The sequence below is a fragment of the Podarcis pityusensis genome (genome assembly GCF_964106645.2).
Source record: "Podarcis pityusensis genome assembly, chromosome: 1".
NCBI classification, from domain to species: Eukaryota; Metazoa; Chordata; class Lepidosauria; order Squamata; family Lacertidae; genus Podarcis; species Podarcis pityusensis.
In genome coordinates this window covers 87,668,805-87,695,441 of record NC_138028.1, presented here as the reverse complement: position 1 = coordinate 87,695,441, position 26,637 = coordinate 87,668,805, and the positions used below count along the sequence as shown (strand labels likewise).

At 43.4% G+C, this 26,637-nt stretch overlaps 1 protein-coding gene across 15 annotated transcripts in view; it reads right to left on the bottom strand.

Moving 5' to 3' along the window:
• Positions 1-26,637, bottom strand: part of TNS1 (tensin 1) — a 325,241-nt gene that overhangs the window by 195,443 nt on the left and 103,161 nt on the right. For 14 of the 15 annotated variants that reach the window (XM_081005150.1, XM_081005167.1, XM_081005170.1 and 11 more), the window contains exon 3: positions 7,660-7,697. In XM_081005150.1, coding sequence (XP_080861276.1) covers positions 7,660-7,697 — 38 coding nt within the window. Of the gene's footprint in view, positions 1-7,659; positions 7,698-7,824; positions 7,841-26,637 lie in introns of those variants that run through there. The other variant, XM_081005159.1, reaches the window with a different exon arrangement.

Below are 26,637 nucleotides of genomic sequence, written 5' to 3'. Positions count from 1 at the left end.
TTTTGCATTGTTCTGTCACCACCTATGGACATGGCTGGGCTAGGGTTGTATTCCAGGTCATCCAGAAGGTAACACCAGCACATTTGGTTTCTTATGCCTTAGTTGTGAACCAACTGTGCTAGCCACAGTGTTAAAAGAAAAACATGCTGGGAAACTCCCTTGCTGAACAACAACTTGCACCTAAGGCTATCAAGGGCTTCCAACCATGATTGCTATGTAGTACCTCCCATATCAGAAACAGTGTGTTTCTGAATAGCAGTTGCTGGAGATCATGAGCAGGAGAAGGCTGCTGTGTTCATGCCCTGCTTTGGACTTCCTGTAGGCATCTGGTCAGTCACTGTAAAACAGAGCGCTGCACTAGCTGGGCCCTTGGTATAATCCAGTAGGGCCCTTATGTTCACTGAGGTTTCCTACATAGTATCACAAAGGCAACCCAGTAGCTCATGAAAAAGAAAAACTGCTAAATCAAATCCAAGATCTTTGCAAAATCTTTACCTCTTCAGCTCTTCAAAGGTGGTAAAGGCATACAACACTTCATATAGTTCACAAATGTTTATTTTGTTACCACCTCTGGGCAAACAGTTTTCCGGGGATTTGGGCATAATGCAAAAACCTGCCAAGCCTGTTTGCCAGGGCTGAGAGCAGAGATGCATCATGAGAAGTGATCCCTCTGTCGAAGGACCTTAACTCTCTGGAAAAGATGTTATTTGTCCCTACCTAAAATAAGGATGAGTTCTGTCAGAGGCCAACTATCATGTCCAAAGAGTTCTTTGCAAAAATTGCACAAACCACTAGCTATTCACAAAACATGGTATGAAAGTGTCCATATCATTTAAGAATGTGGATGGAAAACATGCAAATGTTAGAAAATCGAATATAACATTATTGACTTTACCTCCCCCATGGGGCAGGTTTATGTGTCAAAGAAAGGAATTTTAATCTGTATCTTGCATTTGCTGTTGACATATGTGAAATAATCACCTAAGGGAGTCTGGGAAGAAAGAAGAATTTGTAAAGGTAGCAAAGGCCTAGCAGCCTAAAATACCTAGCTACAAATCAGACACTTCATAGTCAACATTTCCCCAGTATGAAATATACCATGTTTGTTGGAAAATGCATAACTTACCAGTGCATAAAGGACACAAGGCTTTATTTTGTCAGTTATGCAGTTGTTTGGGACTCACTCCAATTCCAGGTCCCCAAAAACTACACACCCAATAAAAATATATTGTACTGTGTTTACTACTGCACACACCTATCAGAGTACTAGACATCCATGAAGCAAAAATTGCCATGTGTATACAGACCCCAAGAAAAGAACCAGTGGCCTTGCTTATATGATACATTTGCATTGGATAACAGATGGATTTGTGATTTTAGAGGAGACGTTTTATTTTTTAACCAACACTTAGACTTGGCAAGACTAAAATTTGGGTAATTTGTTAAACAACAAGCAAAAGTTTAGAAAGGAAGCAAAAGTTAGCATCCGTGTGTGATGGAGAGAGAGGAGGAGAGAGAGAAGGAGAGAAGCCAGAACATCCTTATTAACTTTCCTGCCAAATTTCTTCGGCATGTACACATTTCCATCTTCCAAATGCTGACACTTCCAGCGCATTATCTGCTCACAGGCTTGCAGTGCTAAGACCGTGTTTTTGAGTTCATTGCCAACTTTGCATTATGCAACAGTTCCACCTTCAAATTCACAGTTGATAATGCTGAGAGGAACAATGGCAATATATACAGCGGAGATAACACTACCTGTGACTTCTAAAGCCCAAGATGAATGCTTCAATGGGAACAAGACTGTGCTTACCTCAGCTTCCTTAAGCATAATGCCAGGCTGTGTATACACCATACCTTTAAAGCACAAGACATCCCCCCAAGGAATCCCGGTAAATGTCGCTTAACCCTCACAGTGCTACAATTTCCAGCACCCTTAACAAATTACAGCTCCTAGGATTCTTTGTGGAAAGTGATGTTTTTAAATGCGCTTTAAACCTGCCTTTAATGTATGGTGCATACAATGCCCTCGTGTCCCAAAGAAACATTCCTTGCTGCCTCATGAAGCATACTTTTCAAGTCTTGCACATCATGTGTGACCTGCAACAAAATGGTGCTGTTGTTGAGAGTTCAAGCCAGTCAGCTACACCTTCCTCCAAGATCCTAGAAGCTGAAAGGCTAACACGCTCTGCTGCCTTTGGTCTTCCATTTTTTCCTCCAGTCCACATTCTATGGTTCCAGGAAATTACTGGTCCTGGGGTGGGGGTGGAAATCCCCTTTGGGATTTTAAAAATGTTCTGTACTTCAACATACCACAGGGATCACATAAGCATACTGATAGCTCCCTCTTCTTTCTCACTGGCCCACATTTTGGCTACGGTACTGTCAGCACTCAGTCACTCATGTTCACTGTTAGTGAGAAGGACAATGATGATGATGCTTCCCACCTGCACCCGCTGGACGGTTCATTATATTTTTGTGTCAAAAAGAAAGAGAGAGAAAGGTGAGACAGGAGATTGAAATATCTGTGTCATACTGAAAGCTTCTTTCTTGCGCCAAATAGTGGGGGATAGGGGACACTTTCATTGGTGCAGGAGCACCAAGGGTTAAGTTCCCATGGATCATGGTACCAAACTTGATTGGGCAGCCCAACATCATATATAGGATCATATATATATGAACCAACAACAAGGCACTGGTTTTAGCAGTAAAAAGACATCTGCCAGTTGAGCACAATCCAGTATATGACGTGGTTTCAGATACAGAGGGCAATATCCTTCACATGCAAAGAGCCACACAGCGTGACTCCTGCCTCCAATCTACAGCTCTAGTTCACAGAGCACCTGCACCAACAGACACAGCATTCACTTCAACAGAAGGACCAACTCTGTGCCCACCTTTCTTCATAAGCACAGGGCTGCCTACTCTTCAAGCAACAGGGGCTGGCCATGCTTGCAGGACAGTTTTAGTGTGCATGCTGAACTTCATGCTGCACACACTCAAATAACTGCTCACCAATCCACCATATATCCTTGGCTTGTTTCAGCAAGTCTCCCCACTCTAGGTGAAGATGCAAGGGAGCAGCAGAGCTTTGTCATCTTTCCTAACTCTTGCACGTGGAATTCAACTGTTTAATCTATTTATACGGCTATCGTGATGCCTTTGGGAGCTGGGTAGATGTCGTACCTAACAGAGCTGTACTCTTTAAATGCTTTCATATTTCTTTCCACTCATCTGATAAATCGTTTTTGAAAAAAACAATCTCCTTGTAAAACACTGTGTGATGTTTCTCCAGTCTAAAGCACCAAACCTAGATGTTGCTTGTCTTTATGACAACAATATTTGCTCACAGACATAGATGCACCTAATACGTGCTGTATGCCATGTCATATATCACCTGACCCCGGGCCTTACCTCCGCACACTGCAGCATTCTGTCCTGTTTACCTGTAATTCTGCCACTTTTTAAAAAATATACAACACAGCTAACCAGTTCAAAAACATCAGAGACTGCCCTGGGCATCAACATGGAGGGCCTAATAGAGTTTTTGAGCACAAAAATACAATATTAATCACTTTGCTATGATGTGGTGTTTTATTTGTTTTGTTACGACAAAACTTAAAATAATGAGTTTTTCAAGATGATTTGTTGTTCATTCTATTTGTGCTGTTTATTCAAATGACTGAAATATTTAGTGCATTACACCTTTGAGTTAATCTTTGTGTGAGTGTATATAATAAAAAATACAGGAACTTTACAATTCTAATGAGACTGTACAATCATAAATGGATTTTTCACATACATGGACTCATTCCCCATAGGACCAGTTCTTAGTTTGTGATGGTACTCAATGATATAGAGTAATCATCAGCTTTTTTTTTCTTTGCTTTTTTTGCTGCCTATGGCATCCATTTTGCACTGGCACTCATGGCACTTTTATCAAGATATGAGCACCAGAACATCATTTTTTACCACCACCAACCTCAATAAAGGCACTGCATATGACTATCACTTTGCTAAGTATTACTGACTTGCAATTTCATCAGAGAGAAAAGGGTTGGCGATTCAGTGCATTACCTCTGCTGAGAATGCCCTCTCGACTAAAAGTTGCCTGAGCCAATGACTTTGACTTGGAAGGTTCTGGGGTGATGGGGTGACCATCAGCACTGAGAAGGGATAAGGCATTGTCAGGGAACTTGGGTCATATGAACAGAGACTGGGGAGAGTGCAAGATGTGTGAGACTTTTATGAGCCAATTGGAATTGGTAAAAATACAACTGCAATTCAATCTAAAACCCAATGTCTCTGGCATGAAATCTAAGTTAGCAGTTGATTTACTGATGAAATAAAACAGGCATTTCTGCATCACAGTTCAAATTCTGGTTTTGATGCCCTTAAACTAATACTCAAAACAGGACTTGTAGCCCTATGAATGTTTACATGATGGCCACATATGATTTGCTTGACTCTGGTTAAGTTGTAATAAACTTTTAAAATTGAACTATGCCACATCAAAACTGAGATGAGGACCATTTTGCATAACTGGGTCTTGCAACACTCACCGCATTATAAAGCCTCTTAGGGGCAGGCCAATGGCCCACCTAGTTCAATACAGCAACCCATCAGAAGCCTATGAGAAACCCACAAGAACCTGAGTACAATGGCACTCTTACCACCTTTGATTCCCAGAAACTGGTACTGAGAAGCATACTGCCTCCAACAATGGAAGTAGAGGATAGCCATCATGACTAGTAGACACTGCTAGCTTTATCCTCCATTAATTTCTCTAATCATCTTTTAAAGCCACCCAAGTTGGTGGCTCTCACTACCTCTTGTGGGAGTCAAACAAAAATATTAACCTTTCCTCACAGGGGAGCTGCTCCACACCCTTAATCAATGTGCCTGCCCTTTACTGAACCTTGCTTCTTTCTCCCTGGGCTAAGTTTGTGACCCCTGATTGGCTGGATCCTGCCACTAGATCCTTATCTCCACTTTCACTAATGTCATATCCAGTCCAGCAGTTTGGTTCATTGTGGACATACTCCATCCTGATCCAACACACCACTGGCTTCTTTGGAGAATATGATTGTACTTTTTATTTCATGCTTCTCATTTGGGATCTGTTCTCATTCCCACCTTCAAACACCTTGAGAGAAAGACTCAACAAGTCTTTCTCTTTCTCCATAATTCCATCTCCACCTACTTATATAGCTTACAAAGTAGGAGAGGAATAAAGACCCAGACCATCTTCACAAGGCATCCCATTCAACAACAGGAATAATCCCTCAAGGGTTCCCTCCCCTTTGCAGCCCTGAATTAGTGCCAATATACATGTTACTGTTCCTATACATCAGATAGGTGTATAGCCCAACAGACTTATTAGAGCAGGCTTCCTCAAACTCAGCCCTCCAGATGTTTTTGGCCTACAACTCCCATGATCCCTAGCTAGCAGGACCAGTGGTCAGGGATGATGGGAACTGTAGTCTCAAAACATCTGGAGGGCCAAGTTTGAGGAAGCCTGTATTACAGTCTAAAGAAAACAGAAAAAAATCAAAAGGTCATGGCAAGGAGGCAATTCTTTCAGAACAGAACAGGAGGAACATTTATTAAAAAGAAGATGAAAAATGGTGAATGGTGAAGGTCAGAGCCTTTGCCCTCACCATGGTAGATCAAAGAATCATTGAATTGCAGGGCTGGTACCCTGATCATTTAGCCCAGCACTCTGCTGAATGCAAGTTATGCAATGCAGAATGCAACTGCAGCATCCTAAGCAGAAGACTGTCCAGCTTCTGCTTAAATAGCTCCAGGTGTAAAGGCTAAGACAGATGCTGAAGCATATCTGAATGGCAGAACCTAGAAATGAGACTGAGGCCACACAGTTATAAACTGGAACATTGCATGCAGCAGCACATCATCCCCTCCTTCCCTGTCCCTGAATGTCCATGCCGTGCTGGCACATGAATTTTGGCCTATGTGCATAGGCAAAAAAAGGGGGGATACAGTCCAATTTCAAGAACTAGCTATGCAAATCCAAGAACTAGCTATGCAAATTTGCACTGAGTGTGGGCCATAATTTGGACATATGGGGATGGCATGCCAGCTGGAGGAGTTGACTGGCATATTTGTGCCCTCTCCACACAAATGGTCAGGTCCAAACAGTCCAGAATGTTGTTAGGACAATGTGGCAAACGGGCCCTTGCACAGCAATGAATGTGCCAGGAAGGGTACAGTCCATCAGAGGAACATGCGGAAGAACCACGGCTGCCACTACCTCCTAATCAACCATGCAAAAATCCCTAGTAGGGGTGTGCTACCTGGAACTTCATGCATCACCACTGGCGCAAGTTCCACTGAAGCGAGCAAAGGATGGTAGCAATGGGGTAATGAAGAAGGAAATGCAGTGCTAAGTCCATCTACCTTCAACAAAGACCTGCCCTGTTCAGATCTGTCAGAACAAAATAAGCAAGCACCCAGCCCAAATGAAAGTGGTTGCCAATGGTAGGCTGGGCTCATGGACGACTTAAGGGAGAAGAAGTTATGTCTGTGCCAGCAGCATTTCTTCTGGTGGCGCATTACTGCCCCATTCTGTCACCACCATCTTGCCTTAAGCTTAGACTGTTGCCACCCCTGTGAAGAGCAGCATAAGAACTTCAGTTTCTTTACTTTGTGGAGGTCACTAATGTTATCCATGGACCGCTGAGCCTAGGTCTGCCTGGCTTCTAAGAACCAATGCAATCCAACAGAGACAGAGGGGTGGGCTGATTTTCCAATCTAAGCCCCACTTTAGACCCAGATTCACTAGGCAGCCCTGAGCAAGTCACTATCCGGTGGCCTGTAAGCCCAGTCTGTTAAATGGGAATAATACATCAAGGATGGCATGAGGCGCAGCACCACAGTAAGAACGATAAAGCATTTCTTAACATCAAGAGCCAAACTGAATGGATCTTATTAAAGCACAGAGCATGAAAAGAAGAGATTCTTTTGTAGCTCAACTCAACTGCCCCAGGCATCCTTGACTGCTTCAAAGGGCATACGACCTCCTAAAGTGAGTTAGCAAGGACAGAATAATACTCAGGTGGTTGCATTTATTTTATAGCCTTGCCCGTGGATGAGGAAAGATCGTTCACCTTGAGAGCTTTAGCAAACCTTTCCTGCTAATATAGCATCCTCCTCTGGGGAAAGAAAAGAAGAAGGAGGGGAAAGAAAGAAAGGGGGGGGGGAATGAGGCAGACCGCCATAATGCTGGCCCGGGAAGAATTTTTTCAAAAGACTTATTGCAAAAAAAAACAAAAAAAAACAAAACATTAAACATTGCAGATCAAGGTAGGTCCCCTCCTCTCTTTGCAAGCAATTCAGGGCAGAGGTGCTCCCCAAGAGTTTGCAATAAGAACTTCCAGACCTGGTGGGAACCTGGCAAATTTCACCTTGAGGAACAATCACAGCATTTTCTTTTTCAAAAAAGATAAACAAAGTACAGAAGCAGGAGGGCGAGAGAAAGAGAAAGAGAAAGAAGGAGAGGGAAAAGGAGAGCAACAGAAGTTCCCTGTTCCTCATCCAAATGACTTTTCAAAGAAGATTCACATCAGACAGAAGGAAAAGGTAGCACAAACCGCAATGTTGTTGTAAGACAATGAGAGTAGGAACAAGGCGCTCTCTTACCTTGGCTTCACATTTCTTGTGACAGGAGAGCTTGCAACCTGTACGGGAAACAGAAAAGGAGCGGGAAGGGGAGGGGAGGGGTGGAAGAAGAGAGAAATGAAAAACAAGAAATCTTACGTTTCAAACTGAAACATTCAAGAAACTGGGGAAGAAAAGGGGCCTCACCCAGGGAAAAAACGGAAGCAAGGCAAGAAAGAACAGATGAGCAAATCCCCCCCTCCAAAAAAAAAAAAAAAAAAAAAGAGGGAGGGGAAATCACCAAAAAAAACTCCACCCAACCCTAGACTGTGCTACAAAAGGAGCCGCTTCCAGGCTTTCTGAACAACTCCTGCGAGAAGGGGGAGAAAGGCTACACACCACACGCAGGAGGGAGGGAAGGCAGAGGGAGGGGGGAAGTAACCCTCTCCGCACGCTGGCACCTAGCCAAAGATAGCCCAGGCTGCACAGGTACGCGCCAGCCCGCTCCGACAGCTCCAGTCCTGGGGATAATACTAAGCACATTGTTTGGGAGCTGCCTGCCAGCCCGCTGCGCTGTCAGCCCACAGCCCTGAGGCTGTGCATTTTTTTCCTATTTCCACCCCTCCTTTCGTGACTAAACTTCACACACACACACACACACACACACACCCCACACACAAATGGGCCGAGCCCTCCCTCTTTTGGGGAGTCATGTTTCTAAGTCGTTAACTCCAGCAAGAATGTTGAAAATGTACAGGCTATGCTCCCCTCCTTAGGAGGCAGCATCACTTTACGGTTGTATGGATTTGGAACAGGACCAGGAAAAGAAAAGAAGGGGGGATTGTTCCTCCCTCCTCCCACTGTCCCAAAAAAAACAGCTTAGGAAACAAAAGGATGAGCGTTCTTGGCCTAATTTTCTCATCTCACCTTGCTTTGCTTTGTTGAAATGCTTGTTGCAAAAGCTCACTGGACAGCAAGGCAGCAAAGTCATTATTTTATTATATTGGCTGTTCAGGCTGGGGAAAGTCCTTACAATCCATGTCCTCATAAGAGCCCATTTTGTTCCTATTTTGCAGAAGAAGAACTGAGGACATGGAAGTAGGATTGCTCCAGGCCAACCACTAAAGTCCTAGTCTGCTCAACTAACCAATAAGACAAACCAATTCACAAGGAACAAACCAATTCACAAGGAATGTTACATTTGAAAGTACTGTACCATGATTCAGCAAAGGGCCTCTCATCCCACTCTGCTTTTGAACTGTGGCTTCTTTGGCATCCACATCTAATGTGGAGCTCACTGCCCTCTGCAGCCAACCCCAGCAGTCTCCACTCAGGTAAGACCAGCAACAAGTGAAAGAGGAAGACTATGGACTCATTCATGCTGTTACTTAATATGGATAGCAAGCTTCCTGTGCCTCCATTCATTCTCTGCTGTCCATATAACATTCTCCCTCAAAATCACTGCTTCCAACACTTCCCCCTCCCACAATCCAGATTTCCTCATACCCTAACCTTTTCAGAATATCCCTGGTGTAAGAAAATCTAGATTGACAGAGGGAAAAGCGTAGAAAGGCAGTGATTTGGAGGAGAACGTAAAATGGACAATGGACGCTTAAAGGAGCTACGGGAAGCTTACTATCCACATTGAACACAAGCATGGAGAAGCCCCTTGTTCCAAAGACTGCTCTAGTTGGCATCATGATAACAAGCTCTTCCCAATCAATTCACATCATAAAATGAGCAGAAAGGTGAGTACTTTATTATGCTTCCTATCCCTTCTAATAAGAGCTGTGGTTGAGAGTTGAAGCTGAACATATTTTAACTAGAAATCTGCCACCACTGCTCAGCTGTGCAGACATGGACAGGCTTTGCAGCCAGGTAAGGATTTAAACCACTGCCATCTCTGGTCCAAGTCCAGCTTTCTATCTCCTACAAGAGGTGTGGGCAACCTGGTGCCCTCCAGATGTTGCTGAACCTCAGAGCCTATCATCCCAAACCCCTGGCAATACTGGCTAGGGATATAGACCGCTGTCTTATACAGATTTGGCCCACTGGGTCCATCGAGTTCAGTAGCGTCTGTTCTGATTGGCAGCAGCTTTCCAGGATTTCAGGCATAAGTATCCCACCTAAAGATGTGGGGGAATGAACCTGGAACCTTCTGCATGTTAGGCAAACAGTCTGTCCCTGAGTTGCATCCCTTCCACATGGGCTCAATGGAAACAGGAGTTCAAAAGTATATTGAGAGCCACCATCATCCCCCAGTCCAGCCCTACAAAACCGCAGCTCATCTTAGCCGAAAGGCTAGGAGAATGTAATAACAAACTTCACCTAGATGATAAAGGTAAAGGTAAGGGGACCCCTGACCGTTAGGTCCGGTCGCGGACGACTCTGGGGTTGCTCATCTCGCTTTACAGGCTGAGGGAGCCGACGTTTGTCTGCAGACAGTTTTTCCGGGTCATGTGGCCAGCATGACTAAGCCACTTCTGGCAAACCAGAGCAGCGCACGGAAACGCCATTTACCTTCCCGCCGGAGCGGTACTCATTTATCTACTTGCACTTTGACGTGCTTTCGAACTGCTAGGTGGGCAGGAGCAGGGACCGAGCAATGGGAGCTCACCCCGTCGAGGGGCTTCGGACCACCAACCTTCTTTTTTTAAAAAAAAAATATGATATTTATTAAGGTTTCAAAAAATACAGAATACAGAAAAGAGAATAAAGTTTTTAAGATATAACAAAAAAGTAAAAAAACAAAAAAACCATACAAAATAAAACAGTTAAAAACACGTTAATTTTCCATAGCCTATCTTCCTTACACTCATTTCCCCGGACCTCCTCATACCTCCCTTTTTTGTATTCCAGTTCAATTTGTTAGTTCAGCAAATCCTTAGCATTAAGCTTTTACCCATTTGTAAACATTTTTTCATATCTCTTAAAGCATTACAGCTGGAAACCACTTAGTTTCTATCCAACATCCTTCTAAGATTCCTTAATTTTACAATATTTCTGTAAATAGTCTTTAAATTTCTTCCAGTCTTCTTTCACCGACTCTTCTCCCTGGTCTCGGATTCTGCCAGTCATTTCCGCCAATTCCATGTAGTCAATCACCTTCATCTGCCATTCTTCCTGAGTGGGTAGATCTTGTGTCTTCCAAAATTTTGCAATGAGTATTCTTGCTGCTGTTGTAGCATACATAAAAAAAGTTCTGTCCTTCTTTGGCACCAATTGGCCGACAATGCCCAGAAGAAAGGCCTCTGGTTTTTTCAGAAAGGTATATTTAAATACCTTTTTTATTTCATTATAAATCATCTCCCAGAAAGCCTTAATCCTTGGGCACGTCCACCAAAGGTGAAAGAATGTACCTTCAGTTTCTTTACATTTCCAACATTTATTATCGGGCAAATGATAGATTTTTGCAAGCTTGACTGGGGTCATGTACCACCTGTATATCATTTTCATAATATTCTCTCTTAAGGCATTACATGCCGTAAACTTCATACCTGTGGTCCATAACTGTTCCCAGTCAGCAAACATAATAGTATGTCCAACATCTTGTGCCCATTTAATCATAGCAGATTTCACCGTTTCATCCTGAATATTCCATTTCAACAGCAAGTTGTACATTCTTGACAAATTTTTAGTTTTGGGTTCTAACAGTTCTGTTTCTAATTTTGATTTTTCCACCTGGAAGCCAATTTTCTTATCCAAATTATATGCCTCCATTATCTGGTAATAATGAAGCCAATCTCTCACTTTATTTTTTAGTTTCTCGAAACTCTGCAATTTCAATTTGTCTCCTTCTTGTTCCAAAATTTCCCAATATTTCGGCCATTTGGCCGAAGGATATCCGGACCACCAACCTTCTGATCGGCAAGCCCTAGGCTCTGTGTGATCAAAATCCTCACAAGCTTGAGGATGAAGTGAAGATGGGGGGGGGGGGACTAGGGGGGGAGATTATTTTTTTCATGCTTAAACTGCCTTGAGGCTTTAAAAAATGTCTTATGTTAAAAAAGAAAAGCCCAAGATAGAGCAAAGCCAGATGCATTGCTTTTGCTCCTCTCTAAGGTTTTGAAGTTGTGTGAGCACAGAGCAGTTACAGAAAGCGCTGCAAGGAGACTGTGTGCATTTCAAAGTACCTTCTATAAAACATTCCATGTGGGACGGGGAGCATGGTGGACTCCTGAACAATAAATGCATACATGGAATGTCATGGGAATGCCTTAATTCCACAAGCACATGTTCTCCCTGCCTCCCTAACCCAGCACACTGGTAGAGATCTTGAGCTCCTGATAAAAATCACTTCCCAGTGCCATCCAATTTTGTCTGGGAAAGAAAGCTCCCAACCCAACTTGCAAGGCCAGCTTAGTACCATGCATGGAGGCGCATTAGCCCCTACATAGCAATGCTCTGTGTATGCTCCCATGTCACAAGGACAAACAGAAAAGGCACAGAATGTCATACTGAGTGCAGGCTTCAGAGTGCTTTAAAGAAATCCCAGAATTCATTTTACATAGCTGCTCTTAGAAATGTGTGATCAATGCCTGCTGGAATGGTGGCTGAATAAGATTTCTAGGGGGTGGGCATGAGACATCAGAACCTTCAATAACTGCTTCTTCCTCCTCATTATTAACAAAATCAAATTCTTCAAAAAAAGGGGTAGAGCCTGAAAATTATGCAAAATAAAGAGAAGTAATGCACGCTTGTACTACTTGGGGTTTGTTCACACTGGAGTTCACCATCTGTTTGCAGCTCTTTGCATTTCCATGTAAATGCCCCAGTAATTTCAGGTTTACCCAATATGGGTAAATTGCAGGAAATCAGATTTGTTCAAACTGCTCCATTTGGGGTTGCAGGTTATTTGTTTTGGTGCTTTGGGGTGGGTGAATCAATTGTCACTTTCTGCTGCTCCCCTTTTCATGTCCACTACTTCTTCAATGCTTTCACTTCATAACTGGTATGCTCCTGAATAGAGGTTCTTTTTCCCCCCCAATCCCTCTGATTTGCACAAAAACAGAAAACTGCACAAGCAAACCACATTAAAAAAATTCTGTATCAGATATCCTGGGCAGCAATCTGAAAAGTCGGTGCTGAGAATGTACAATTGCTTTCATTTCTTTTTTTCAACAGAAAGGCGTGAAAGGAGCATAGCCATATATCAGATTTGCACAAAAACAAAATGCTGCACAAGCAAATCTACAAGTGCCTGGCTGTGTGCTTTTGCACAATTCTGGGGCAGGGAAACACTAAAAGGAATGCCTTTTATGAGCAAGAAGGACTGAAGCTGTTCCTCCTATACAAATTCAAATACGTGCAGATGTGGTCTATTCTGGTCTAAACCGAATGGAGGGAAAGTGGATAAACAGCTAAAAATGCCCAAAGGTGGACAAGCCTAACCATAAATTATTTAGGTTGTAGAATTCAGTATTTCTTGGCACACAATCTGAATTGTCTGGGTGCATAATTTATTTTATTCCATATTGAACATACACGGTGCTGTCCAAGTGATAAACTTAGTGGAGGCAAATAACAGCTTGCTTTCACACCAGCCCCTTTTCTTTCAAATTTGCATCATTCATTCACTCATTCATTGATATTACAAAGAATTGAAACAACATCACTGCCAAGCTGTTGCAATCCAATACTTCTCCTGTTGTTCTTCCATCCTTCTTTGGTTCATAGCACTTTTTTTTAAAAAATGCAGTACATTTCCTATCCATCAGGAAGTGGCAAAGCTTTATTACAGCAGCTAAGAGGAGCTATTGTGGGTGGAGATGTACCAACATTTCCTGGTTGCACTGCCTTCCATGAGTGCCAGGCTACTCTTTTATTTTATTTATTTATTTGCTAAATCTGTATCCCAGCTTTCTGCCAAATGGTGCTCAAAGCAGCTATGGGTCCTGCAGTGTGGTTCCTCCCACCATTGCTTTAAAAGGCAAATGCTGAAATTAAAATAATTTTTAAAAATTCCTTTGACGCATTCCATCACACTTTTTAATATAACGTTTTCTTTTCCTATCAGTGCACAACAGCACAAGCATGTTTAATATAAAGGGGAGGAGGAGGAAGTGAAGAAGTGAAGAAAGAGAAGGAAGAGAGGCAGCCAGCCAACCGTTGCCGCCACTGGGGAAGAATAACTGCATCGACAGAACTGGACTCCTTACCCCAGTTGAGATCAAGCACTGGAGAGACTGTCCAAACTTGCCACAGTCAAAACAACAAAGGGCAAAGGAACCCCAAGGCAAGCAGAGGAGACAGGGAATGGAACACACACACACAGGGAGAGAGGGCTCAGCCACACTTGTCCCATGTTTTCTTCTGCTTATTCCTGCTTTCTAGACATGGGTCCAAAGGGTTTCCAAAGGGTTCCAAAGGGTTTCATCCTGCCACTTTCCCCAGGAAAACCCACTGTTTACTGCTGAATCGGAACAAACACCAATTCGCAGAAAACCCAGTTCAGGTTTGTAAACAGCGATCCACCAGTAAACAACGGGTTTTCCCAGGGAAAGTGGTGCTGCAAAAGAAAAAAACCTATCGGAACTGTGCCTAGAAAGCACAGCACAAGCGGTAGCAGGGACAAGCCCACAATTACCAAAGGAAAGGGCCAGCCAGGAATGGAATGCACCCGACTACTGTCCTGGTACAAAGAACATGCCAATAACCACACCACGCTTGCCTTATATTCTAGGAAATGTCCGGCTGAAGCAAACAGAGCTTCCTTCTGATTAAACATATCCAGGATCTTGCTTTAAGGCCTAAGTCAGCCATACCCATCCTCTTCTGCCTTTGCTGTGGGAACAGTCTCAGTGAAGATAGCAAAGGGGAATATGTTGCACTAGATTATGTGCCGTGCGGTACCATCGTTTGAATATTATTTGTAGCTTACTGCTGAAGAACCATAGTATGGCTTGCAGACCAACAGTGACCATCTGCTGGCCAGGTGTAGTTACAGGGCCACCAGTTGCTGGACCAGTCATAGGAATCTGGAGTAGGGAGGCAAGGGAATGCCTGCCTCCCCTGGTTGAACCAAAAAAGTAAGGCCTCAGCTGCACTATAGATTTAAAGCAGTTTCATGGCTTCCTCCCGAGAATGCTGGGCCAGTGCCAGATTTACGTATAAGCTAAACAAGCTATAGCTTAGGGCCCCACTCTCTTGGGGGCCCCCCAAAATTTTTTTAAAGGGAAATACATTGTATTTCACTATTAATATACTACTTCTTAATTGTATTTCAGTTCAACAATTACTTTGATAAAATACATATTTTGTTATGTGCAAATGGCTTAAGATACCTATTAGGTCCATAAATTACCATATAGCATACATTCAACACAAAAAACAGTGACAATTTGTTGTTGACAGAGGACAGCTGGACATATAAAGGGCCCCATTACCTTCAGTAGCTTAGGGCCTCATCAAACCTAAATCCGGCCCTGCTGGGAACTGTAGTTTGTTAAGAGTGTTGAAAGTTGTTAGAGTTGTAGAACTGGAAGGGCCAAGAGGGTCATCTAGTTCAACCCCCTGTGACGCAGGAATCTTTTGCCCCACATGGGGCTCGAACCCACAACCGTGAGATTAAGAGCCTCATTCTCTACCAACTGAGCTATCATTATTAGGAGACCCCTATTCCCTTCACAGAGCTAAAATCCCCAGAACTCCCTGGGAAGAAGGGTTGATTGTAGCACTGTGAGGGGAAGTGAATGAAGTCGTAGCAATGACTGGGATTTATGAAGTCGGTCTAGACAATTAAATAAAGAGAAGGGTAGAACACGACACAACTATTGTCTGGAGAAAGAACCTCTTGGTCCATTTATCACAGGGGCAAGGGGGACTGTGGCTGAGAGCATGATTTAAGCCAGTCTTGCAAAGTAACTGTTATATCCATTTTGCTGGGAGTTCTGTATGGCATTCTGGCAGCACAGTCCAGTGCTGTTTTTTATCCTGTCATGTTGGGTTTTTGTTTTGTTTTTTAAGGAGAAATGCATGGAATTGTGAAGTTGATTGCAGCAGCAGTGCAATTAATTAAGGGCGGATGGGGGAATAAAATCAGGAAAAGAATGGAGTATTTCATTTGCAGATGGAAGGATATCATCAAGATTATTTGGAAACTTACCATAAACAAATTAAAAAGTTAACACTAAAAGATGAAATTCAGCAGTAAGAAATATTGAGATATTGGGCCTTCTCAGTAGTGGCACTCACCCTGTGGAACACCCTCCCATCAGATGTCAAGGAAATAAGTACGTATCCTATTTTTAAAAGACATCTGAAGGCAGCCCTGTTTAGGGAAGTTTTTAATATTTAATGCTGTATTGTTTTTAACACTCGATTGGGAGCCATCCAGAGTGGCTGGGGAAACTCAGCCAGATGGGCGGGGTATAAATAATAAATTATTATTATTAAATTATCATTATAAAACTGACAAAAAATAAGATATGGGGAAAATTAGAATATTTAGTGGAAAAGAAATTAACAAAATCAACCATGGCAGAGGTGGGAGTCAATACCAATTCTGCATTTTGTATTTGAAGTATTGTTATTGTTTCAAAATGATTAATTTTTTAAAAGAGAAGAAGGACATCATCAAAACACCAAGTGTGCCCAATGAATGAGAGGTCTACCAATGGAGAAACCATGGAGAGGGAGAGCTGGTGTAAGGCCAGGTCTACTAAGCCTCACCACTCAGGCACCAGATGTACCAAAAATGGAAGATCTGTTACCTGATAGTAGTTATATGTATAGATACTTGATGTACCCTATTCCCACCCACCCATCTTCACCCCATGTACACCCAACATGCCCAAATACTACCCCTTTCTGTTTACAGGAAAAACAAAACAAATAATCATTTAGTCCTGTTTCCATGGGGCTCAGAAATCACAGGAAAAACAACAAACATGCTTTTTGATGATATAGCATCTTGTGATTTTGCATGATTTTGAGGGTTTAGTTCCTAATTTTGCTCTGACAAAGAAGCAGCCCTGCATCTCCACCCAACTGTGGCCTGGTAACTAACAACATACACAAGCACAATTTTTCAGATTTTTGTGGCTGAGTTACTTTGACAATATACAAGTGACATATCATCATTTGGCCCATGGTGAATTTCCTGGGTGGCCTTCATTGCTAAACAAGATGTTCACCCTCACAGTGGGGGAAGGTATGCATTTAAGGTTTATTGCTCTGTTAATATTTAATGTGTCACTAGCTGATCTTGAGCTCCATTGGATGAGCAATTAGCAAAGAGGCGATTCTAATGCACGTAACTACATCCAACACAAACTTTGCCTTCGCTAAAGAGATCTTGCGGTGTATATACACCAGTCTGGCTATAGTGCATTTCAAAGCACATTGTGAACATTTTCTCATAAATCCATATAATGGTCCTATAAGGTAGTCCAGAACTGTTGTTCTTACTTTGAAGGTAGGTGTCTGCGTGTGTTGGGGCTTTAAAGGGGAGAAGAGATTTCCCTAAAGCCATCTCCCTGCACAGCTGAGGGGAGACTTGAGTTTACAGCAGTAGTACTAGACCAGCCATTTAAAAAAATAAATCAAAATATAGCTTCATCTTTGGTAAAGAGCCTGTTGTTTATTCATGGTACAGATGATAAGAAAGGGGACGCTTGGTTCTCTACACTATTCCTAATAAATCTTACGGCTATGTTCAGTTTTAAAAGACTCGCTTGCTGTGTAATTCTTTCCGGGGAATATGGTTTAATACGGAGGCACTGACTTTTATTATAATGGGAATGAATATAGCTGGGTGTCAAGTCGAACTAGCACCTACTTTAACCCGGATTAAGTGCTGCACACCAGCACAGAATTCACTCTAGATGGGGACGTGGCCCTGTCGAGGGGCAACATTTCCAGATTTATGCACTGCAAAGTCCCACTCCATTCCCCTTTCCTCCCCAGCCCACCCCTGTGAAGCCCAAAACTTTGGTATGTTGCCAGCAAAGCCTTGGGTTGGGTCAAGTTCAATCACCCCAGAGCGGTTTACATTGGCGGCTGCAGCCCTCGCCAGAAACAGCATCTGTTACTTTGATACACAAGACAGCCATTGTTCTTAGCAAGGAAAGGTTACAGGAGCAGGGGATTGCTATACAGGATATGTTACCTTTGCATTTTTAGGCCAAGATTTGAACAGTAGAGAAAACCTGGCCTAGCAGTGAGCAGAAGAGGAGCAGGAGCCAGGGCACTTGGACTCTCCTCAGCCCTCTCTGTCCTTCTCTTAAAAAAAAGAGAGAGAGAGAGAGACTTGGGACAAGAATGCAGCCAAGTCCAGACTTGTTAACTGTACTTTTCTGGGAAGTGGGCTATCAGTATCTGGGCTGATCTACCCCTCCCAACAGTTTTTGAATCTTATCCATGAAACTCTCTTTGTTCTGCTTAGCCTTATCTAAAGTGGATTTATTATACTTTAGTTTGTTCTGCAATGCCTCCCCAATGTTACCACATTATTGCTATAGCACAACAACAATAAACCAGAACAATTATGTGATATGCACTGACTGAAAATGAAGCAGTGTGATCGCCCCATGCGGAATAAAAGGGACACCTGGAGGGACTCAAAAGAAACAAGATTTGCAGCAGGTAGCAAAAGTGACAAAAGGGAAGACTCCCAAGGAAGTGAGCCTATGCTGGCAGCCTTAGCTCTGTTGTTCAGAAGAACTCACTGCTGCTTAACGTCCAAGTCCAATTTAAAGTGCCGACTCTGACCTTTAAAACCCTAAATGATTAGGGGTCAAGTTACTTGCATCCATATGAGCCTGCCCATCTTGCAGGTGCACCACTGGGTACCATCAGGCTTGAGGGAATGCAGGAAAGGGAAGGACCTTTTCAGCAGTGATCCCTCACCTATGGAACTCCTTCTCCCAGGAGTTATGTTTGGCTCCTTTCCAGTTTTATTTTAGGTAGGCCCTAAATATATATTTTTTTCAATCCACCTTTGGTTAGGTAGCCAGTAGGGTTTAAAACCTGGTTTTATTATTGCTATTGGAATGGTATCTGATGTTAGAGGCTGTCATGTTATCACATATGCTGTTTTTGCTTTGTGCTGCTCTGTTGGTTTTTAAATTTTTAAAAAGTTCTAATCTATAGGTGGTTTTAATTATTTTGTTACAATTTTTTATTGAAAGTGGGTTTGAAAGGACCTTGATCCTGAAAAGGGGCCCCACAGTCACTCAAATGAAGAAGATATATAAAAATTTAAAACAATATCAGATATCTTTTGACAGCTTTGTTTTCAACAAAAATGTATGGACGCAATCCAAACATATGTAAATATTAAAATATCTCTTCCAGGGTTCTTGCCTTTGCTTGCAAAATGAGTCAAAGGGTGGGGGACTTCAGGGTCAGGACACTGAATGTGACAGCCAGCAAATGATTCCAGAGCAATACATATTCACCCAAATGGTCATATCTTGACCATAGCATGCATACTTAATCTTGAAAAGCTGAACAGGCCTAGAAAGGGGCACTTCAGTTCCCTGCTCTATACGCAATCTCTCTGTGTATAGGTTCCTATATGAACTATCTAGTCATCCTGAGCCTTCCTACCAACCTTTTCAGCTGATCAGAAGTGGACAGAGGCCGGTGAATTCCAGTCAATTTCTCTCTCTCTCTCTCTCTCTCTCACACACACACACACACACACACCTATCCCCACAAGAATTGAGGAATTTTCACTGAATTCCTTTGTAAAGGCTTATAGCCAAGCCCCCAGCATTCAATTTTTCTTAAATACCTCAGTTGTCAACATAGCCAACTTAATATTTCCAAGTTTCATGACAGAGTAATATGACCATCATGACTAGAATTATGCAAACCATCAAGCTTCTTTCTTCTTCTGGACTGTTATGGTCTTCAGGCCTGCATAATTCAAAGGAGTTGTTTTTTGTTTGTTTGTTTGTTTGTTTGTTTTGAGAGGCATGTTAATAGGTGTATAATTCTGTTTTGATTAATCAATAGGTGCATAATGGCCAGTTGCAACTAGAAATGAACAGGAAGGTTAAAAACCCAAAGCTATTTAGTTTTAACATTTTTATACGGTCTTTCTGAAATAGGTCACCCAAGGCAATCTACAAATATGCCAAAACCAAATGACACCAAGACAGCCCACCAGCCAAGCAGCATGCAGGATCTCAGGGCTACTCATAAAGCTGTAACACAATGCACTGTGGGGACAATGAAGCCCAGAGCCTGTGCTGTAGTTTCTGCTGGTGCTGGTGCTGGTGCTGTGCACCAACCTATTGCCTAAAAAGTGCAGCAGTGCTGAAGGGTTACATGCACTACATCACTCAGAGTAGGATGGAGGTGGATCTGCCAAGCACATCATCGTGTACCTGCCTATAGAACATCTGGCTGCTAACAGCTGCTGCAAGACCAGCAGTTATTCATCGCAAGAAGATTGCCGTTACACAATTGCATGCAAACTACTCCAACTCAAAAAGATCAGGTTGGAAAAAAGGTGCTTAATTAAGTGAGGGCTCAGTGAATGATATCTGGGAAAATAAAAATAAGACACCTTAGTGCTGTGTTTGATCATATCTGGATTTTCCAACTGCAAGCAGTAGGGTTGATTTTATGACTGCCATTATTAAGCATTTGCTACTATTTGTACTGCTTTGTTATTACTGCAATTAATTATAAGTTTGCAGATTTAATTGTTGTTGCTGTATGCATTATTGGGCACCCGAGTATCCCTAGTGGTTGAAGGTGCAGGATATATATTATGCAAGCAAACAAATACAATTGTGTCAAGTGCTGGCTTATGAACTAGATGACTTTTGGGTCCTTTCCAGCCATACAATTTAGTGGAGCATGGCAATGGCATGATAATGACTGGAACTGTGTTATGATAAGATGCAACCATGGCACCACCTCTAGCCTGGCACACACTAGCATGCAGTGTTTGGGTGGCCACTTAAAATGGCACTGCATTGTGGGTGGGGGCAGAGAGCTGTTCCATATGTCCTGTTTTTCATGTACCACTGCTCATCCTGAGAATCTGGCTATTATCTCCAGATTCTCCTAACTTTGGTTAGGAGCAGGAGGAGGGAACAGACTCCATTTAGCAGCTGCCAGTGGCACTGCAGAAAGAGTCAGATAAAGGCTATCCTGTTTCCACTGCAACATTATAGCTTCTCTCTTTCTCCAAGCTACCCAAGAGCCACTCAAAGGGAAGCACATTGAAAGGTTCAGAGAACCCAAATCGCTGAAGAACTGCCAAGAGGTACGGTAATCCAAATTCCCATTGGTGCCAAGTCCTTAAAGCCAGAAGAGAAGCAGCTCCGTTCCTCTTGAATTCATTTATTCTTGTTTAATTTTAATTGTTTTTCTACAGCATTTTTAGCTGGCATAAAGCTTTACCATTCTTATCTGGAAATGGACAGTAATGGCCTCCTGGGAGTAGAGAAAAGCACTCTGGAATTACAAGCATCTGAGAACTTCTCCAGAAACACTTGTATTTGTTAATATTTTACCCAAATTAAGCTCTCATTTCTGATACAGTCCAGTCGCTTGTAATGCAACTAATGACCAAGAAATGTTTGCAAATAAAACCAGCAGCTATTAGCTCTCCAGCAGAACAGGAAGCAGCAAGTGCTGTTTCGGGTCATATGAGATGCTGGCGCATAAATAGGCAAGTTACAGGAAATCAGTGTTGTTTAGCAGGCAAAATACTGGGTTTCAGCTTTTAGAAGAATTCAGTTCCTATATCCATGTTCCTAATTTAATCGCTGCACCATCAAGTGATGACTAGCAAGTCTCAGTGAGTCAGCTCACATCCAAGACTGCAAATGGAACTTCCAAACTACCTCAAACTATCTCAAGACACTCATCTTTTGAAAACCATGGGATCCATTTATACATTCACCCACATGTTGAGAAATATGAATGATGCATGCTCATGTATGAGCCAATCCTCGGTGGGACAAGTCATTGCCCTTCAGCTTCCCCCTTTGTTAAATGTGAGCTTAGGTAACGTTGCAAGCAAAGGTGGAGGGCAAGCAACATTAAAGGTTGTCACACACTTTGCGCAAACCAAAACAAACCAAAAAGTGGCACAGCACAGAGAAAAAGATGGGAAGGGCAACACTTGTGCCTAGCTTCAGTAAACAATGGCTTATAAAGTCGAAAACATACACATCAATGCTACACAAATATAATAGGACTTATGAGCAATCCAGTTACTTAAAAAGTGAGGCAGACTAGCCACCTTCGCCATCAGTGTTTTCAGATTGGTTGCTTCTGGAGAGTTATCAAAAGCTGGAGAAGACAACCTCTTTAAGTTTTGTGTGCCTGCTTCTGGAGCTTTCTCTTAAACTTCCAGCTGCTTGACTAAGATGGACTTCTCCTGAAAGCTCCCATCATCTTCCACCTCCTCCTCCTCTCCCAACTTCCGCCACCTTCTCTGCCCCTCTGGAGCAGCAGAACTGTCAGAGGCTTTATTTATCTCAGGCGGTAAAGGCTTCCTAGTGCTCATGCTCAGAAAAGAAGCACCAACAGAAGCTCACAAAGTAGCAAGTGGGGACCCCTGGTGGAGCCCACTTATGCTCTCCCAAATATTTCTAATTTAATGGATGTGCCACTGAAATTTTGGTTTGCAGAACAAGCCAGACTACATGTACGTGCACACATGCATGGTAAGAAGATACAATTTCAGCTAGACTTTCTGCAGCAAACATGCCATTAGGTTAAAACATTGAAGTGCCTTCTTTGGGGCTTCCTGTTTAGATGCAAGAGGGGCTGTGGCTGCTCCCTTCCACACTGCAGCCAGGGTAGGACGTGCAAGCGCCATGCAATGGAGGGAGAAAAGCCTGAATCAGCCCAGATTTCCAAGCAAAGACTGGTGGCTTAATCAGCCCTCAGGCATTCTCTGCTGCTGCGCTTGTTTCCTGCCTGAGGGAACACAGGAAGCGGGCATTGTTGAAGTCTCAATAAGCATTTCCTCCTTGTCTGAGACATCGGAAAGAGAACTGTGCACCTGACCAGGTCCGATAAAAAGAACTTGGCTGAACATATGAACACAACTCGCTGCCCAGTGACTTCCACCTGATCTGTATCAGCTGTGTCAGACTGACAGCGTGAGCTGCTGGGGTCTGCAGTGGGCCATCCCATTCCTTCCGGCACATGTGCGCTCTTCTGAGTCACATGCAAGACGGGAAGGTAATGACCTCCCATTCCTGCAGTAACCTCCTGCTCAACTTTACTCATCCATGTTATTTGTGCAGAAGAATCCTTCCCCTCCCAGAGACCATCCTTCTACCAGTGACAAAACCCATTCTGGCTGAGAGTGCAGGAGTTTCTAAACTTACAGAGCAGTGCACTATGCAAATATGAAACAATCAGAGCTACCTTTAGCTAAAACTGTAACTTGTGATGGTTTGAATGAATGCCTCCAAATTTCTTTCTCTCTTCCACCTTAGACTCTGGTTATTTTTTTAAGAGTTACTAAACTGAAATGCACTGCTTGCTCTGCCCTCCACAGAGACCACCGAGGGGCAGTTCACACAACCATCCTGTGTTCAAAACATGGACAAGATGTGGAAGTGATTCATCACAAAGTGGCAGCCATGATTTTGCATGCTATCGCTCAACTCACTTTCAAAAGGTTTGGAGAGGGTGCAAAGTCAAAGGCTATGCGATGATGAACCACTCACAAGCTGAATGCAGCATGAATGTTTTAAGCCCTAAACTATATATAAAACAGTAAAATAAATAAACAAGTTAAAACTATAAAAAGCAGACTCTTCTGCTAAAGCCAAAGGGTTGCAGGGCCTCAGCCATGAGTCAATTCTTATCCCACCTAACGTTTTAAGTTATGTGTTATGTGCAGGAATGTAACAAAAAGCGGGAGGGCAAGCAGAGGCCTTCCAACAGAGGAGGGAACTGTTCCATCATAAGCAGGTGGGCTATTTCCCTAAACATTTTCTCCCAAACCTTTATAATAATAAACCCCAGGTGCCCATCTCAGCTCTTTCCAGGCTTGCAGGAAAAGCTCTCCTTGTCTTACTGGGTGAAAAGAAGCTTTTTATTTTTCAAAATGGACCCGGGTTGGGGTTTTGACAGAGCCAGAGATAGGGCTTTGGTGTTAAGGAGTCGTGCCTCCAATATGAAACATGGACTGCAGCTGTGAGCCAAGATACTTTGCATTTTGCGTCTTTTCACGCATGGAGCAAAAACAGAGAGGCTAAGAGAATACATTTAGCTGGAAAGCTCTCTTTGTGGGGTGCACACAGATCCTGATTTAGGCTAAAAATCAGTCAAGAGCAGATTTCAAAGGCGCCAGAAGGGGGGGAAGGGGGGAGAAGAATTGTGTGCTGTCAGTGTTCACTCAATTAGCATTTCAAACATGGCAGCAACATCCTAAGCAAATATAATTAAAGTGTGCTCTGGAAGGGATGTTTATTTTAAGGGGCTACTAAATACGATGGTATATATGTGCATGTGTGTGTGTGTGTGTGTGTGTGTGTGTGTATTTGATGAAACACAGTAGGTCAATTCACATCCCAGCTCTTTCCTAGAAAGTGCTGCCAGATCTTTAACATTCATTGCTTCTATTTTAAATGTGTGTGATATGTTCCAACTTGTATAGCTAGCCTGGACTGTATGAGAGCCCAGATGAAGGCTAGGGGGTATCACATACTTGTTCTTGAAAGAGTGTTAAAAACATAAGTAGCAAATGTTAAAAGAGCTGTAGTGAATCATTAAGAGTGGGAATTAGCCTATGACAGGGATGGGAAACCCCAGGTTCTAGAGGCAGATATGGCCCTCCAGGCCTCTCCCCAAGCCACATCTCTAGCAGGTCTTGCTTCCTGCCCAAAATGTTCTGCCTGACTAGAATGTGTCCCTGAAATTTTATAATGTCTCTTGTTTTCCTGGATGGAGGACAGAAAGGGATATGTGAGAGAAAACAGCTTATTATACAAAGGAAGGAGTGTGTGGAGTCTTAGGGGAGGGATAGTACCCCTGGTGGGGGACACAGTGTGTTCCTTCTGGGGTAGTTTGTCCACCTTTGGTCCCCCACCCTGTGACTCCTAGAAGCTATCAGCATGTGACAGCAGCCACACCCCAGGAAGTGTCTTCAACTGGCTGGCTAAACCAGGTGAAGAAGAAGAGTTTGGATTTGATATCCCGCTTTATCACTACCCAAAGGAGTCTCAAAGCGGCAAACATTCTCCTTTCCCTTCCTCCCCCACAACAAACACTCTGTGAGGTGAGTGGGGCTGAGAGACTTCAGAGAAGTGTGACTAGCCCAAGGTCATCCAGCAGCTGCATGTGGAGGAGCAGGGAAGCGAACCCAGTTCCCCAGATTACGAGTCTACCGCTCTTAACCACATGCTCTCAGGTGAGCATGGCCAATGGGTCTTAAACCCTCGGAGAGTTAGGGACTTCCCCTGCATGTGAAAACAGGCTCTGGCAGATTGAGCAGATGAGACCAATAGAGGGTCCAACAGTCAAGAAGGCAGTTTCTGTATGTGCTGTAGAGGGAAGTGAGGAGTGAGGGGCAGGTGGGGCTTGTCAACCTAGGAAGGTAGCTCATCTAGGAGAAGGGAAACTCTAATCCTTAACCTCCGCTGCATTGCAACTATACACATTTGTGAGAAGGGCTTGAGGAGTAATCTCCAAGGAAAAATCCGTACCAGCTGCCTTGCAGGACATCTTCAGTAGGAGAAAAGGATAAGGATAAAACGTGGTCCCTTCCAATTCTACAATTTTATGAATCTATAAAAGCTGCAGTGGAGCCCCCAAGGTGCCTTGTATGCCCCCTTCCAGCAACTGCTGCAGCCAAGCTGGTGTCAAATGTACTACTCTGCTTTTTTTGGAGCACATCAACAAGTTAAGAGAGCTGTCTTGTTGCCTGTACACCCTGGGAAGGTCACTCAGGTGCTGCTAACGCAGCAAAAACAACATAGGAGGCAGCAGCTACAAGTTACCAGTCTCTGCAGCCACAGCGGGCACTGTGATTCTCCAGCAGTTTGACTTTGTCCCCATTGTCTTACAAGGCAGACAGATGCCAACAAAAATACAAATCTAAGAGTCACATTCATTGCTCCGTCCACTTTTACCTCTAGCTCTGCTCACCACTGGCATCTGGCCCTTGGAAGGATACCCAGAAAGGAATGCAGCCCTCAGGCTGAAACGGGTTCCCCACACCTGACAAGCTGCATGCCACCCACCACTGGCCTATCTCATTCAGTGTGTTCTAGAACATAACAGTGAATTATCAGAGGCTAGAATGTTCAAAGTCTAAAAGTCATTTGCCAAAATCTCCATGTAGCCTTCAAGCATAGAGTACTTTCCCAACTCAGCTACCTTTTCCCCCTTCCCAACAACCAACCAGGCAACCAGCATGTCCTGCCACTGCACTCCATCCTCTGCTTCTTGCCACTCACCTGCCACCTTGAACTACACTGCTTCCTTCCCCAGCCCAACCCAAGTTCCCCTGTGACTACCTATGTTTGAAATCCAAAGAGTCCACATCACTGCTACCGCAGCCAGCACTTCATCCTCTACTCCAGGGGTCATGGGAAAACTTGTTCTTCAGCAGTCCCCTAAGCATGTAAAGCCCACAAGGAGCTGCTTTTTGCAGCTCTGCTTCCATCGACAGTTGACGCGCTCAGATGTTATGTTTGGCTCACAAGACTAAGAGTGGGTGCCCCCCTCTTGTACCATAAGGGCTGGTCCACATGTTAAAAGGAAGCAGAACAAGGGTGCGTCTTGCATTTATTTTCTGGGACTTATGGATCTCATGCATTGCGCATGAGAGTCCCACTTCCCAAGTCCCACTTCCCAAATCAAAGTGCAGGTGAGGAAGGAGCATGAATCACTCATGTTTCCTCTTTTGCCATCTTTTTTGCAATAGGTAACGTGGCTCTGAAGGAAATACCCTACCAGAAAACTGGGACTTTGCATGGGGATACCTTCACCACTCTCAAGGAACAGCCTGGAGTACAAACATGCTACAAGTGCTTAAACCTGCAGCTACAGGAGTTGCCTGCAATAATTCTTTTTGGGGTCATGACT